Here is a 14,262-nt window from a genome sequence, read left to right as displayed (position 1 = left end):
TTGCTCTTATTGACCAATGAGGATTATACCAAGTCCTACCAAGTCACAGTCTCAGTCATCTAAAGTTTAGGACATCAGCTTTACACAAGGTAAGTCCAGAAAGTTAACAAAATTCTATCTATTTGGGCCGGCAGCAGCAAGACCTAAGTCACTGAGCAGATATTTAGAGCCCTCTCTCTTCAGATAAGGAAAAATTTCAAACATTAGTTTGAAACGTCGCCGTCAGCAAGAGGCAAAAAAAAAAACAGAAACACCGCAGAGCCACGATGAGCTGTCAGCTGAGGGAGAGAAAATAAGTGAAATATGCCAGTGCAGGGCTGTGATCAGCATGACTGCACCCAACTCATATGGAATAGATTTATTATGTAGGGTATGCAAAATAGAAATGTTTAGTGACCACTGTAGTGTCTGGCATCAATGCTGAGCAACAACACTACCTTTTTTTTAAAGCATCCACTTTTGGATCCAAAAGTGGATGCTGTCCAAGGTATATGGTGTGAGTGTTTTACCAATGTTTCTCATTTATCCATCCCCACCGCCAAAGTGGTAGACCTGGGTTCAGTGTCTTTCTCAAGAAAGCTTGTGCATGTTGAAAAGTTGGTTACTTACCAGACATCTTGCCTCCTCCACCACGTGAGCTGCAGCCACAGACGAGGATGAGTTAGAAATGCGTTTTGTGTGAGGGCAGCAGCTGACTCCAGCTGGACTGCATGCGACTTACTTGTAAACTTTGGCCCATTTCTGCAATATGTGCATAACAAATCACCCATTGTTTTCAGCTCAGCACACACATACTAAAATTATTATTATTATCATTACCAATTTAGTTTTTTCTCCTGTAGAATCGAGCAGTAGACAGAGCACCTACAGTCAGGTGAAATGTGGACTAATATGCTTTGTCAGGTTCTTGAAGAAATAACAAAAGGTGAAAACAATACATTGTGCAAACCTCTCTGTAGAATAAAGACATCAGTACACTCACTCCTGACATAGGATATCTGATATGAACTCATAACGCCAAATCTTTGAATTAAAGATTAAACCAATGTTTTTAATCGTTTGCAGGAAAAAAAAAAAAACATGTAGAAATACTTTTATAAATGCAATTTTTCACCAGCTGTGATTTTTTTCTATTCAAATTCTTGGGGGGTTATGCTGCATTTAATTTTTCATCCTGAAAATTTTCAGTTTTGCACCTCAGGGCACCTTTCGCTCCGAAAGGAAAGATTCAACTTGCAATATTTTTTGCAAGCCATGTGGTGGTCCCACTGGTAGCTTAGCCCAGATCCTCACATGCTCAAATATGCACACGTTTCACTGATTTGTGTCACAAAAAGGTGTTTGGATACTTTGGGGAGAAATATTTAGTTTAAAGTAGCTGTTGGTGGAACAAATGATTGTGCCAAATTTAGGTGAAAGGTAAATGACATAAGTACTGTGTAAAACTGTAAATACTAGCTAACATTCATTCTGCAACAAGTACAGCAGCTTGAGGGGAGTAACAGCAGTTAAATAGTAACAAGTTAATATCTTGTTTCAGTATATATTCCATAATATGCCTATAAGCAACATTACCCACATGGCCACACTTGCAGACTAGGCTTCTTAGCTACAGCTGACAGAAAGGCCAATATTATCCAGCTGGAGCCGATTTAGTCGAGTATGTAGAAATTAGCCTTTAGCAAAGAAGGTAAAGAGCATGTAATTGAACAGTCAGACTCAAATTGTGCAATTCTTTGTCTGAGACTTTAGCTTTGAAGCAATAAAACTGAAGAAACTGATGCATATTTCCCTGGATGTTGAGAACTTGCCAAGCTTAAATATACATAAATATCGAAACCTAGGGAGAAGATAAACAGTGGTTGTGTGCAGCGCAACCCAGTCTGAACCCAGACACATACACCAACAGCCCAGCAAACAAAAGTGGAGATAACCAATTCCTCAAGATGCAGTACCTTGGGTACCTCCGTCTTTATTCCGCCATGTTGGACTGTGTTTTTAACTCAATGTTTGTGCATGCGTGTGTGCATGTGCTGCGAGTGTGGAGGACCTTGTAAACAGAGAAGTAGCATCTGGATCAGTAAGGTCATAACATTTACAAAGCTCATGGCCATTATGTGCCACTAACAGTTTGTCACCAACACTCCAACCAAACAATGATCTGTTCTGTCTCTCAAAACACAAAGAAATAACTGCTCAGAAGGGCTTTACTACACTGGTGGTCAGTGCAAGCATACAAACATACAGTGGAATGTGAAAGTTTGGGCACACTGATAAAAAAAAAATCTGTTAATAACTGTTAAAAGCTGCCTGAGTAAAGGTAACCTGATTTCTAAATCAGATAATTCCTTAATATCTAAATTAAAATCTTATTTGCATTTTCCTCTTTTGCAGTTAAAAAAAGAGAAAAAGATGTGCATCAAAGGTTTGACAACCCTGTGAAACCCCACTTGTCAAGTATCTCAGTTGTAAACATGTTCTCTCACCATCTAAGAGTTGTTACTGTTCTCATTTGGGTAACTTACACCCATTTATTCTGCAAAAATAAATAAAATCTTTTTTTCTTTAACATCTAGGTCTGTGACTTTCTAGCTAAGTCTTGCCTTTAATGCTCTCTGGAGGCCTGTCAGAGTACCCGGGCAGCTTGCACCTGTTGAGGTTGCCCATTGTCTATTTTGTCATCTAGTCCATTTTGAAGATACTTAAACTGCCATAAAAGTGATAATTTTTTCAGCAGCTAGTTTTACAGACGTATGCATTCTTGGTCTTCCAGGCCTCAGTTTGGCCCTCAACTTTCTCTTTAACTGTCATTGCTTAATTTCATTGTGAACCAAGAAAACACTTCCTGCCACTAAAGTTTCCACTCCCACTGGCTGTAACACAAGCCAAAAGCATGATCCATCCACTGCCATGCTTTCCAACTGGAGAAGTGTTATTTCCATATAATTATTCACCTTATTTTCATCCAAACATACGTTTGCTCATTGTGGCCAAAAAGATCAATTCTAACTTGAATCTATATGGCTCGTTTCCAAAATATGCCTTGGCTTGTTTTGATGATAACTGCTCCATGAAGGTCATATTTGTGCAGGTCTGGCTGCATAGTAGAACAAAGCACCACCAGTCCAAATTTTGCTAAATCATCGTCAAATGAGAGTTTTCATTTGAGTTTTCATTTGTCTACCCTAGACAAATGTTTCTTGGTGTTCCAGACCTCAACCTGACCTCCACCATGTCAGTTAACTGCCATAACTTCATCTCATTATGATCCAAGGAAATGGCTACCTGAAAATAAATATTCTTCATCTAGTCTTTTCCTGCTCGGTGGTCATCAGTTATATTCATTTTCAGACAAGCTTCATAAAAGGAGCCCAAGGCTGCCGATTGTTGGGACAACGTTTGAAAGGAAGAAACAATGATGTGTATCTAACTCTGCAATAAATAAATTGCTAATTAGTTACATTGTTTTTGTTACTGCAGTCAGCGTAAGGAACAAAGTGCACGAGGAGAACATTGAAAAAAAAAGAAAAAATACAGCACAAACGACCTCTTGAAACATGAATCTCTAGATGTCTGGGTAAATCAGCAGGGAGACAATAATGCCACAAAGACAAATAGATATAACGCATGAAACATTCATGACAGGGGAGCATAGCCCCCTGATCTCCACTGGAAGATTACCTACAGCAGCTACACAAAAATAATGAGATGCTGAGAATCGGGATTGGGACCAGAAGCACACAAGGAGGAAACTGAAAAAAAAAAAAAAAAAGGTCAATAAATCTCATTGGAAAAAAATCCTACTTTCCTCAAATAATGTTGCATTGACACAGATATGAATTCCAGTTAGTATATTTCAGAAAAATAAAACTGCTTTACATTTACAATTACTGCAGCAATGACATGTACTGCGGAGACCCGAAGATCGCACGAAAGGCAGGGAGAAAAATGAGACGACAAAATCTTTGTGCTTCACAGCTTTCTGCAAGCCAGTCTACTTACGAGCACCACAGGGACTGTGGCAACCTGACAGCGGGAGTTTGACTCAACCCTGCCGCACTCCCATACCTCAACAACAATGTCGAGCAAAACCACAACAGCTAGAGCTGATGCTACAGTCAAGCAAGCAGCTATTTTTTATTTTTTTCTAGACTGTCAAACTCGGGTCTTTCGCTCAGTTATGGAGACGCTTTTGATGCAGTCGGGTCACATTGAGACGAAATACACACCTGTTTTCACACAAAACGTCATCTTGGGTGTTTTCCCCTGACAGCAGAACACATATAAAGCTCAAAAGGGTGATCTGTGAATGAACACATGTTTACAGACGACACTTTTAAATAATTCCCTGGCATCATTACACTGGAGGTAATTAATAGAAAGACATTGCGTTCTCGTTCAACCTCAAAAATGCATTCCAGATGATTTCATTGTTCTGTCGTTGTCATGTTCAATTTGTTAAATGACAGAGATTTTTTTTGAGGAGATGCCTATTCACGGCATGTAGGGTTAAGTTGATGAAGTGATATTTATAATCGCTGGACAGGCAAAACATATCGGCACGTCGTTATTGAGCCCGAGGAAAGTCAAATATGGCAACTTGTGTTTCAATCTATCCAGTAAGGTTTTTATTTTAGTGGACAAAGGGAAATCTGGAATATTTGTTTTGATAGTGAAGAAACTGCTATCTAAGTGATTTTTGAAGAAGCAGTGTTTGATCCCTGGGGAGTTCACCAAAGTGTCAAGATAATGAAAGCCTCAGAATACAAATGAGATCAATAGGAGGCATAGTGTTACCACAGGCTACAGTATCAGGAGTCCTGCATGAGAAGTCCTGAATCAATGACTCTAAACAAATCCAATAGTGTGTAGGATACAGTATTTACTTTGAAAATTTGACTCTTGACAATCAGGGACCTCTGTGGTATAGGGACCGGGCAGCGGTCAAACCCTTTGGTCATGAGAGCGCCTCTACATTACAGAAGCTTATTGACTTGGACTAATATGAGTGCAAATCAATACAGTGAGAACGTGGTCCTCACAAGTGGCCCCAGCAATGCTGAAAAAGCAGTTGTGTGAGGAAAAGTCTGTCATAAATCACAAAACACTGATCAAAAAGGTTTGGCCACTGCACCTACTGAAGATATTGATCTGGGATGAAGGTAGCATTGTTACAGGGCAGTCACTCTGAGCTACAAACAATAAGGTGGGGGCGTGGGGACGGGGCGCCATCGTACAAACACAAATCCTCAAAGGGGCTTTTACAAGTTAGAACAAAACCAGAGTTTAAGAATTGTGACAGGATCATTTCATGAAGGTGAAGGACCAAAACAAACACTAGAAGGTGACAAAATTAAACAATTTGTCGACTTATCACATAGTCGAGAAAGCATTGAATAAAAACGGTGGGAATACGTGGAGATGTCCTGATATCTTCCCAACGAGACACAGCAGTTGGAATGTAAAAAAACAAGCACTAAATATTTAGAACTGATTAGTTTGTCATAGACAAAAAAAAAAAAAAAAATGTATACAGACCCCGTTCTTAAGGAACATTGTAAATTATATTATTGCTGCAACATAGCTGCACAACCTTAATCACTCTGAACCCTGCATCTGGGGATTGTCAAGGCAAAAGGATTTGTCAGGATACTCTGGTGTCAGGTGGGGAGTTTGACTGGGGCGGGACACCTGTCCAACGCTAACGCAGGTGTCCTAAGGCGAGCTCAGGGAGGACAGAAACCTCTCGTGGAGCAGAAGGGCAAAGGCTTGCTTTATCTTGATTTTCAGTACGATACCAGACAAGGGGAAGAAAACTACTGCAATGTTGTGAACCTGATGCAGCAAAATTTGTTTTTCATCCCCAAGAATCAACAAACCAGAAGTAACGAGAGACTTCAGAGCACACGAATGATGAAACCTGGTACAAAAGGGGCCTTTGATTAACAGAACTTCACTGCAGTGAACAGGCACAGACGCACACATCCTTTGTTCCATTAATGGTGCAAAGCTGATGTGCGCTGAACTGACATGAAAGCCAAATCTTGGAAGCTCACAGGCGAGTTCACAACGATCTTTACTTTGAGACATTTTTCACAATACCGTCAGGCAGAAAAAAAGTACAGCACATCCTGGCAGGCTCACTCGCTCATTAAATATCCTCATTGCATTAAATAGGACTTCATTTGAGGCCATTCTCTTTTCAGACCCTACTTCCATTTGGGTGAAAAGCCAAATGAGGTCAAATGGGACGAAATGGTAATCTCTCTTGATTTTGAACGACACTGCTCCTCTTTACATTTCTATACATCTTTCCAGTGCTACAAATAAAAGCCAACTCATATATACTTCAACTACAAAGGAAAAGGATGGCAGAAGCAGTTTAGAGCAGCGTAGTCTTAGCTGTGCCGTGCTGTTCCGGCCACATTGCATAACTCAACACATACACAAGCACAAAACGCTGTATCTAATAACTTCCTTAGCATACGATCGAGAAGAATCAACTTGAAACTGAGAATGCAAAAAGAGCAAAACTGTTACATAGCAGATTGAAGAAGATTGACATTTACAAAAAAAAAAAAAAAAAGGTATCATGAGAGAAGCTATAACTATCCCTGTGTCTCTTAAAATGATGCAGCCACTGTTATCACTCATTTCATTCCCAATTCATGATCATTTTTACAGAAATAATAAGGATAGCGAGCCAAATTTCTATGGCACCATACATTATTAAAATGCAACACTTAAAAGTGAAGAATCAAATTAAATATAAAATTTGAGTCCATTTCAGCAGCTTAACGTTAGTGGAAAGAGTTTATGTCACCTTAATCCTTCAGAAATTTTCAAATGAATTTAAATACAACAAATACCTCTGACGGCTTATTCACAAAGAGAAACATCCATACATCCACATGGTGAAGCTCCCTAAGGGCTTTCCTCTTGTGCATGCTTTTTGTGGGCAACAATCTCTGTTTTAACACTTAACATTGCTCCCATTCAGTGGTCCTAGGACAGCTCATGGCTCAGAGAAGTTTCCCAGTGACTGCAGGAAAAGCTCAAACAGCAGCACAGATACTGAGTGAATCAGAAGAAAGATTAATGATGAAGATATGTCACAGCCAATCTGTGCTACGGTCAGAAGCTGCACAGGGCCTGTCAGTCCAAGCGGTTAATGCAAAGCCTTTGTGTGTGCAAAGCTGCCTCTGCAAACATGTGTGCAACCGTGTCTGTCTGCATGTGTACACTCTTTTAAGCATGCCATCATATAAACAATACATGCATACATATTCATGAACAATTCCATAACTAATCCACTATTGTGTGTGTGCATATCTGCGCATGCTGAAAAGTGTGTTTCAACTCCCACCCCCGAATGTCTAGACTGAAATAATACCTCTGTTTGAGTATAAGTGTTTGTGTGTGCCCACATTTGGATGTGTGAGTGCTATGATGTCTTGCGTCTGTCGATGAGATAATCTGGCAGAGCACGGACTGACAATTTGATCTATTGATCTTGCGTCTTTCTGGCTCACCGGGAGTCTATGAGTTATGGTGCTGCCATTTCTTCTGGCCAACACCAATAAAGGGGTGAGTGGCCGACATTGTTACACACGCACAGCCTGCAGTCCACCAAGGAAACACATGCATAAGCAAACACTCAAATATGCAAATGATTGTGAAAACTAAGACGTTAAGCTTTCAAAACTGCCGATGGACAGTTGCAAAATCGGCTGTTGACACCATATGTAGCATCTGTTAAAAAAGCAGTAGCAGCTAACAGCAAAGATGACATCGCTCTTTTGCTCAACATCACGTAGAATATTGTGCAGTGCACGTTTAAAAAAAATAAATATTCAAAACGTGTTTTGATTTCCGAAAAAATAATTCACATTTACATTCCATCAAATGCCCCCGTTTTTGTCACTGTTGTTCTCTAAATTGATATTGCACGTGGTTTAGAAAAATAAATAATCGATGTATTCTCTCAAGTTAATGGTTTACACTCAACATCAACATCTGAACAGATTCCGACCCAGTCTCAATCCCAGTTCATCCCACACCGAGGTGGAAACCCGCTGTGACAGTTCTGAACACAAAGGGGCCCAAAAGCATCACTTTTTTTTTTTTTTTTTAAACTGTCACAGGACACGTTCTAATGGCAGTGTATGCTGTAATAAGAACTTGTGTTTTTAATGCCTAATGATGATGTTTTTAATTACCATAACCAAGTACTTTTTTATGCTCAATGAAGTAGTAGACTGTGGTACTAGAGGGAAGGAAGTCTGCAAGACTAGAATTTTAAAAAGGGCTAAAAAAGCAGGGGTGAAAAAGCAGTTTCAAGTTTGAACTCGAACGTGAGTCTCATGCTAAACAGTTGGGCGACTATCTCCCTCCATCACTCCGACTTTCTTACACGGTCTGTGTCAATTGCTGATAACAATAATAGCCCCATGGAATGATGTTTTCCTCTGAACGTTTACCATTGGTGTAGCTGGTGTGTCACTTCTATGAGAAATGAGAACATACAGCTACAGAGCAGCTCCCTATGCATTGGAAACGGATGCTACAGAGCTAAGCCATGAAAGAAAACTGAGGGGCTATTGACCAAGGGACAGTAAATGAAGAGCTAGTAATAAAAATTTGTTGGAGAATCATGTCATGCAAGTACAATAAAATATGTTAACGTTTTTTCCTGTTGTCATCATTATTCCATTTCAGCCATCTGGTGAAACTTAAGGACAACACGTGCCCATGTGGCATCAGTGCAGATAATTTTACTCAGTCTGGTCACAAAATCAAACAAAATGCCAGAAGCTTCCTTTGACTTCTTGCTACCTTAGGTTAACTCTCAAAACACTTCATGCACCATTTAAGCAGACCGCATTTCTGCTCTTTTTTTTTTTTTTTTTTTTTTTTTTTTTAAAACAAAAATCACACAGTTGGTCCAATGCACAGTTAATATGAGGCGACTGCTTGTGCAGCAAAACCTGTTTTCTAAAGGCTCATAACTTTATTTTACTGCTGAGATATTGTGTAGAAAACAAATGAATGTGCGTGTGTGCTCCTGGGCATATCTGAGTCAGTGCATTACCACACACAGATCAATAAGGATTCTATTCTTGGCCATTAGATCTTGGAAAAAAAAAAAAAAAAAAGATAGCCTGTCTCCCCCAGCCTTTCCCATCTTTTTCCTACTCCCTGCTCTTCCTTATCTACTCGACTGTGCTCCCCAGCCAACCAATGTCTCTATTCCTCCCTTTTCCCTCCACCAGTCAACACCAAAGGGACATTGTCATCTTCCCAGCTGGACAGTGAAGGCAGAGGCAGTGGTGAGCATCAAACATGGGGCAGTTTTAGAGGATAACTCAAGTGGTTTGCTTTGTGACTAGAGGGATCAGGCATCTCCTCTGAGGGTGCACACACAGACGGGTTCCATTTCTCCTTGTAATTGTCAGTCCTCAGTGCCACGCTGCCAGGCTGAGGCCCTTGATCTCCCACTTCCTGTGAATCCTCCATGAGAGAGGGGCAAAACCAACAGTGGCAGGCCAATCAGGCAAACAAACACCCATACAAACATGTACAGACATCTGTATCCACTTGAAGCCGCTATCTGTAATAATAGTCACTTCCAGGACTTAGAGGTGCATCAGTGTAGGAGTCCTAGGTCACACCTTTCATAACAACCAGTCAAAATGTTCACTAAGATACACTGAAGACAAAAAAACCCACATGCGGGAGAGCAGCAATGCAAAAAATAACAAGTCATGAAACCTCCCATTCATCTGTGCCACGGTGGTATCGTCATCAGATACAGAATGAGGGCTGACTGAACAGCAAAATAACAGCAGAGGAGAACCAGCATCACTGAAAAGATATATGAATCCCAATTCACCTTCTCCTGACTCTGATAAGACTATCCGATCCACATCACTCAAACACATCAGAGATTCTTCTGTTCATTCCATTTCAAAGTGACTAGTTTTAGCTTGCAGGAAACCAATTCAGAATAATCTGATGGCAAATGCATTTTGATCTCTAATCTGATAGGTGACAGACTTCCAGGTTGCAAACGTTTCTTATTCTGTGGAGGAATGCGCAAGCAATAGGAGATAAGCCCCATTAAGCCTATGTGCCACTTCCTGCAAAAGCCCCAACATAGAGCTTCTACCTGAGGAGGGATTTTGTCTCCTATCTGCTAATACATGTGTAGCAATGACAGAGTCTGCTCTGGTTCAGTTGTGGTTTGTGTCAAATCTGTAAAACGTTGGACACGTCAATCATCTCAACAAAAGGCAGTCGGCTGTCTGACTCAGCCTAAGAGAACACACGAAAAGGTACACTGGCTGTCCACCATTTTTTACTCTTCTTTTTTCCAAGTAGGTATAGAGAAAATGGTTCTTGTCTGACTCCCAGCATAGGTGAACAAGACTGAGTCACAAGCATAGCTGCCAGCAGGTGGAAAAGAGGGACAGCTCTTCATCACGCTGTAATGAGCTGGCGAAGGTTGTTGGACAGGCAGGAGAACACATGGAGGACCTGTAAAAGCAGCCTCACACTGGCAAGCTCGCGGGTGTTATCTGAAGCTATATGACTCCCTGTGGTGTCATTTTATAGCAAGCTGTTGTCTTTGTTTTTGTAAATGTCCTCATATTGCAAGACAGTCGACACAAGCAGCCACTTGTGCTGAACTGAACGCATACTTCAACATTCAAAAGCATCTGAAATGAGGGATTCAAGGGCTGCAGAATTGTTGATCCATACTTTAACCATTACTTTGCCAGGTGATATCATCTGAAAGTTGGAAGCTTAAAACATAGAAAAACCAGAGATTTTATTCCTGATGCTGAAACTTCAAACGCAGACGGAGAACTCCAGGGCACTATAAACCCAAACATCAAAAACTCCTCAGCACACTCTGAAAAAACACTGAAACTCAACCAAGTTACATGAGCATCCGACTATGGCAGCTCAGACATCTGTTCACTTACCTGCTGCTGCCTCCCAGGGATGTTGCCACAGGCCACAGCTATCTTTAACAGCTCAATGGCAACTGAAAGGATACAATCTGAGAGCTCCCCTCTGGGTGCCGACAGCCAGGATCTTCTGCACAGGGTCAAAAGCCATGGAGGATGGTTGATAGGGGAAGCCATGACGGACAGTCTGGTGTGATAGGCGAAGAGATGGGAAGGAGAAAAAAAAAAGAAGAAGAAAGAATTCATAACAGAGAATATCAATTTGCATTTCACAGCACGGGTGTTGTTTTGTCCGAGGATGTCACACACCTGATTTTGGTAAACAAATAGCCCAGATAAATGTAGAAACTGTTATGAAACTGAAATATGGAGCTTAAAATTGTGAAGACGTGAGAATATGATGGAGAGGAACAAATGCTTTTTCTTTGCATGAGTACCCTGTTCTTCACGATAGGCTGATATTTGGTCTCACCATTTAGAATCCGTTTATAATCACAGGCCTATTTTGAGATTTATTCTCTCTCATTTTTCTCTTTTTATGTTGTTTCCCCTTCTCTCTCTGCCTCCCACATGAAGTCGTGATTACACTGAAGTCTGGAAATAAAGTACATCAATATGGAGCATTAGAGCATGATTTGTCGCAGGGCCTTCTGAAGGCCTGTATGACCCTGAAAGGTGCTCCTCACTCTTTATATTGTGCGACTGTAGTTTTATGGCACCAGCATGCCGTTGGCGGGCTGCTGGATTTGTTTGCTTAGTGGCAGAAGGCTAAAGCAGATTACATAAGAAGCACTCAGTGCAGCAGAGACACCTGCTTTCTTTGCAGAGAAACATTGCAAACAGTTGTTGTCCAGGCAGACAGTTGAGGTGCAGGAGTGAGTGTGAAGTCTTGCTCAAAGACACTTCAGTCAGATGTCTTTACGCTGTTGTCGCTGTCATTGTGTTCCCCTGTCCTTCAAAACCATCAGTGTCAATGTGATTCTAGATTATAGTCACTCACACTTCAGGCACTCCAACTCAGTTCTAAAAAATGTTATCCACACGTAGGACAAAGGACTTCCTGCAGCAATCGGCAGCTGCACCATCCAAAATATGATCTAGTTTGTCAATGGCAATGTATGATGATGGCTAATGTAAAGGTTATATATTGAGCGCTGCATTGTCTCAGAAAAGCAATTTTTGTAGATCTACTGATAGTAGTACAATTAAAATAAATCAAAACTTTTAAAAAAATGGATCCACAATTAAGCCTAGAACATCCACATGGGTCAAATATGTGGGGAAATCAATGGCAAACACACAGTGTGGTCTATTAAAACCCCACACCAAATCACTGGAGCGCAACTAGGGAAATGCTGAATTAAGTTTATATGGGGTAAGAAGTAGCCTGCGCAGCATGAAAATTGCATGAGTGTTTAATTATTCCATCCATTGTTCTTTTCAATTTGCCCCCCCCCCCCCAAAAAAAAAAAAAAAACCCAGTCATGTCAGGCAGCATCATTCCCCACAGGACAAATGATGCGGGATAAAGCAGCGTGCTTTAATGTGTGCGTGTGTGTATGTGTGATGGAGACAGTGCAGAGATGTGCGTGTGTGGTGGTAAAAATATGGGGGAATGGTGAAGGAAAGTCAAGGGGTAAGGGGAAGACACACAGCGCCACACATACACACACATGAATCACAAACCACCGTTTTGCTAATCCAAACCCAGCAGATTATGCAAGAAGGGATCAGTTCAGCCCAACCCCTCGATATGACAGCTCATGCCATGCGCACAAACAGCAAACTCTAGGATTTTGCACAGTGTGTTCTAACGCGTGTCACCAATGTAACTGCTCATTAAAAAAGAATAAATTCAGAGGATGCAAAGATGCAACTGCAATTATTTCCTTGTTTCCAGTGCGCACTCGCCACAGAATATGCGCATTGATGGGTATGTTTTACACGAAAGCACAGAACGCTTCAACGATTCTCTTTCTGAATGTTAAATAAACATTCAAACATCACCTGAAAATAGTTAGTGGGAATATTAGTGTTACGTGCTGTGATATTTAACGTCTGTGTTACTGTGTCCTGAAATGGGACGAGTCCAATACAAACTATCATCAATCATTATTCCTTAAACAAATGCACGCAGGAGGGCTAATTGTAACCACTGAAAACAGCTGTAGCCCAAAGCCTGACAAAAATCACCAGTCTCACCCACCTTGCAGAGCTGGAAATGTTCGGACTGGAGAGTCTCCTGAATCAGATGGTTCTCCTGTGGCCCCACTTGGACAGACGGCGTGGAGGAGGACGCTTCTTTCAAGCCGTCCAGCACCTTTCTGATGTTGAACTTCTTCATTTTCAGACTGCAGAATTAAAAAATTTAAATCACCTGCAAAAGACTGAGGGGGGGTAGCCACTTTCTTTCTCACGCACACACAAACACACACACACACGCGCGTGCGCTTTCTGTCTACTCTGATTTCCCCTGTAAGCCTCACATTTTAAAGCTTTTTCTTAAGAGCAGTGTCCATTTTGGAAAGCTCTGGCGCGCACCGCAGAGGTGGCCTCTTGACGTGAAATAAATGTGGACACGGAAGGCTGGGATGTTGGTGTAATTTGCTCCGAGTCCGTGCACGCTGTGCCCCTCTGCGTCTTGGTGGCTCCTGCTCTTCCTTTCAGCTTCCCTCCCCTCCCCTCTCGGCTGTGTGCGCCGCTCAGCCAAGGCGGAAACGCAGCGCAGCGGTGGTGGTTGTGGTGGTGGAGCTCTTGCGCATGTCTGACAGAATAGAGGTTTCAACACAAATCCCGCCACCTTGCCAGCCCACTCTCTCCCTCTCTCCTCGTTTCATCTGCACCCAGCGAAAACGCCCCCTCCCTCCCCTCTGTATCACGTACACATATAGTGGGGTTTAGCTCCACTGCACCTGGTGATGCTGGGATGCTGCAGCGTTGTGAGTGTCTGCGTGGAGACAGACAAGCAAACAAACCGGAGCTCAGTCCCATTCTTTCCTCTGCACCCTCGCCCCATCAACCCCGCCTCGATTTGTGTGCTTGCGTGGAAGATTCGCCATATTAGAGGCTTTTTCTAGTTGTGTAAGTGAATTAAAACCCTCGTTTTATCGAACAAGGGAGCTGAAAACAGCGCCGAATGATATATTTATTGCATATTTCAGGAGGATATGGGTCTACAGACAAAACGGGTTGGGTGGGAGGGTTATTTTGTCATGTAACATTGGGTTCGAATATTATTTTAAAAGGCTCATGACGCACAGAATAAGGATTGGTTCCATTTTTTATTTTT

The 14,262-nt window shown here is 41.6% G+C and overlaps 1 protein-coding gene across 2 annotated transcripts in view; it reads right to left on the bottom strand.

Moving 5' to 3' along the window:
- The window catches only part of stxbp5a (syntaxin binding protein 5a (tomosyn)), a 99,423-nt gene extending 85,697 nt beyond the window's left edge, over positions 1-13,726 (bottom strand). For both annotated transcript variants that reach the window (XM_075458734.1, XM_075458735.1), the window contains exons 1-2: positions 13,180-13,726; positions 11,063-11,160 (exon numbers count right to left, since the gene is read on the bottom strand). In XM_075458734.1, the coding sequence (XP_075314849.1) occupies positions 11,063-11,160; positions 13,180-13,317 (236 nt within the window). In that variant the 5' untranslated portion in view covers positions 13,318-13,726. The remainder of the gene's footprint in view (positions 1-11,062; positions 11,161-13,179) is intronic.
- Between the last annotated feature and the right edge of the window lie 536 nt (positions 13,727-14,262).

This window comes from Odontesthes bonariensis, chromosome 24 (assembly GCF_027942865.1).
Source record: "Odontesthes bonariensis isolate fOdoBon6 chromosome 24, fOdoBon6.hap1, whole genome shotgun sequence".
NCBI classification, from domain to species: Eukaryota; Metazoa; Chordata; class Actinopteri; order Atheriniformes; family Atherinopsidae; genus Odontesthes; species Odontesthes bonariensis.
This window is presented reverse-complemented; position numbering and strand designations above follow the sequence as displayed.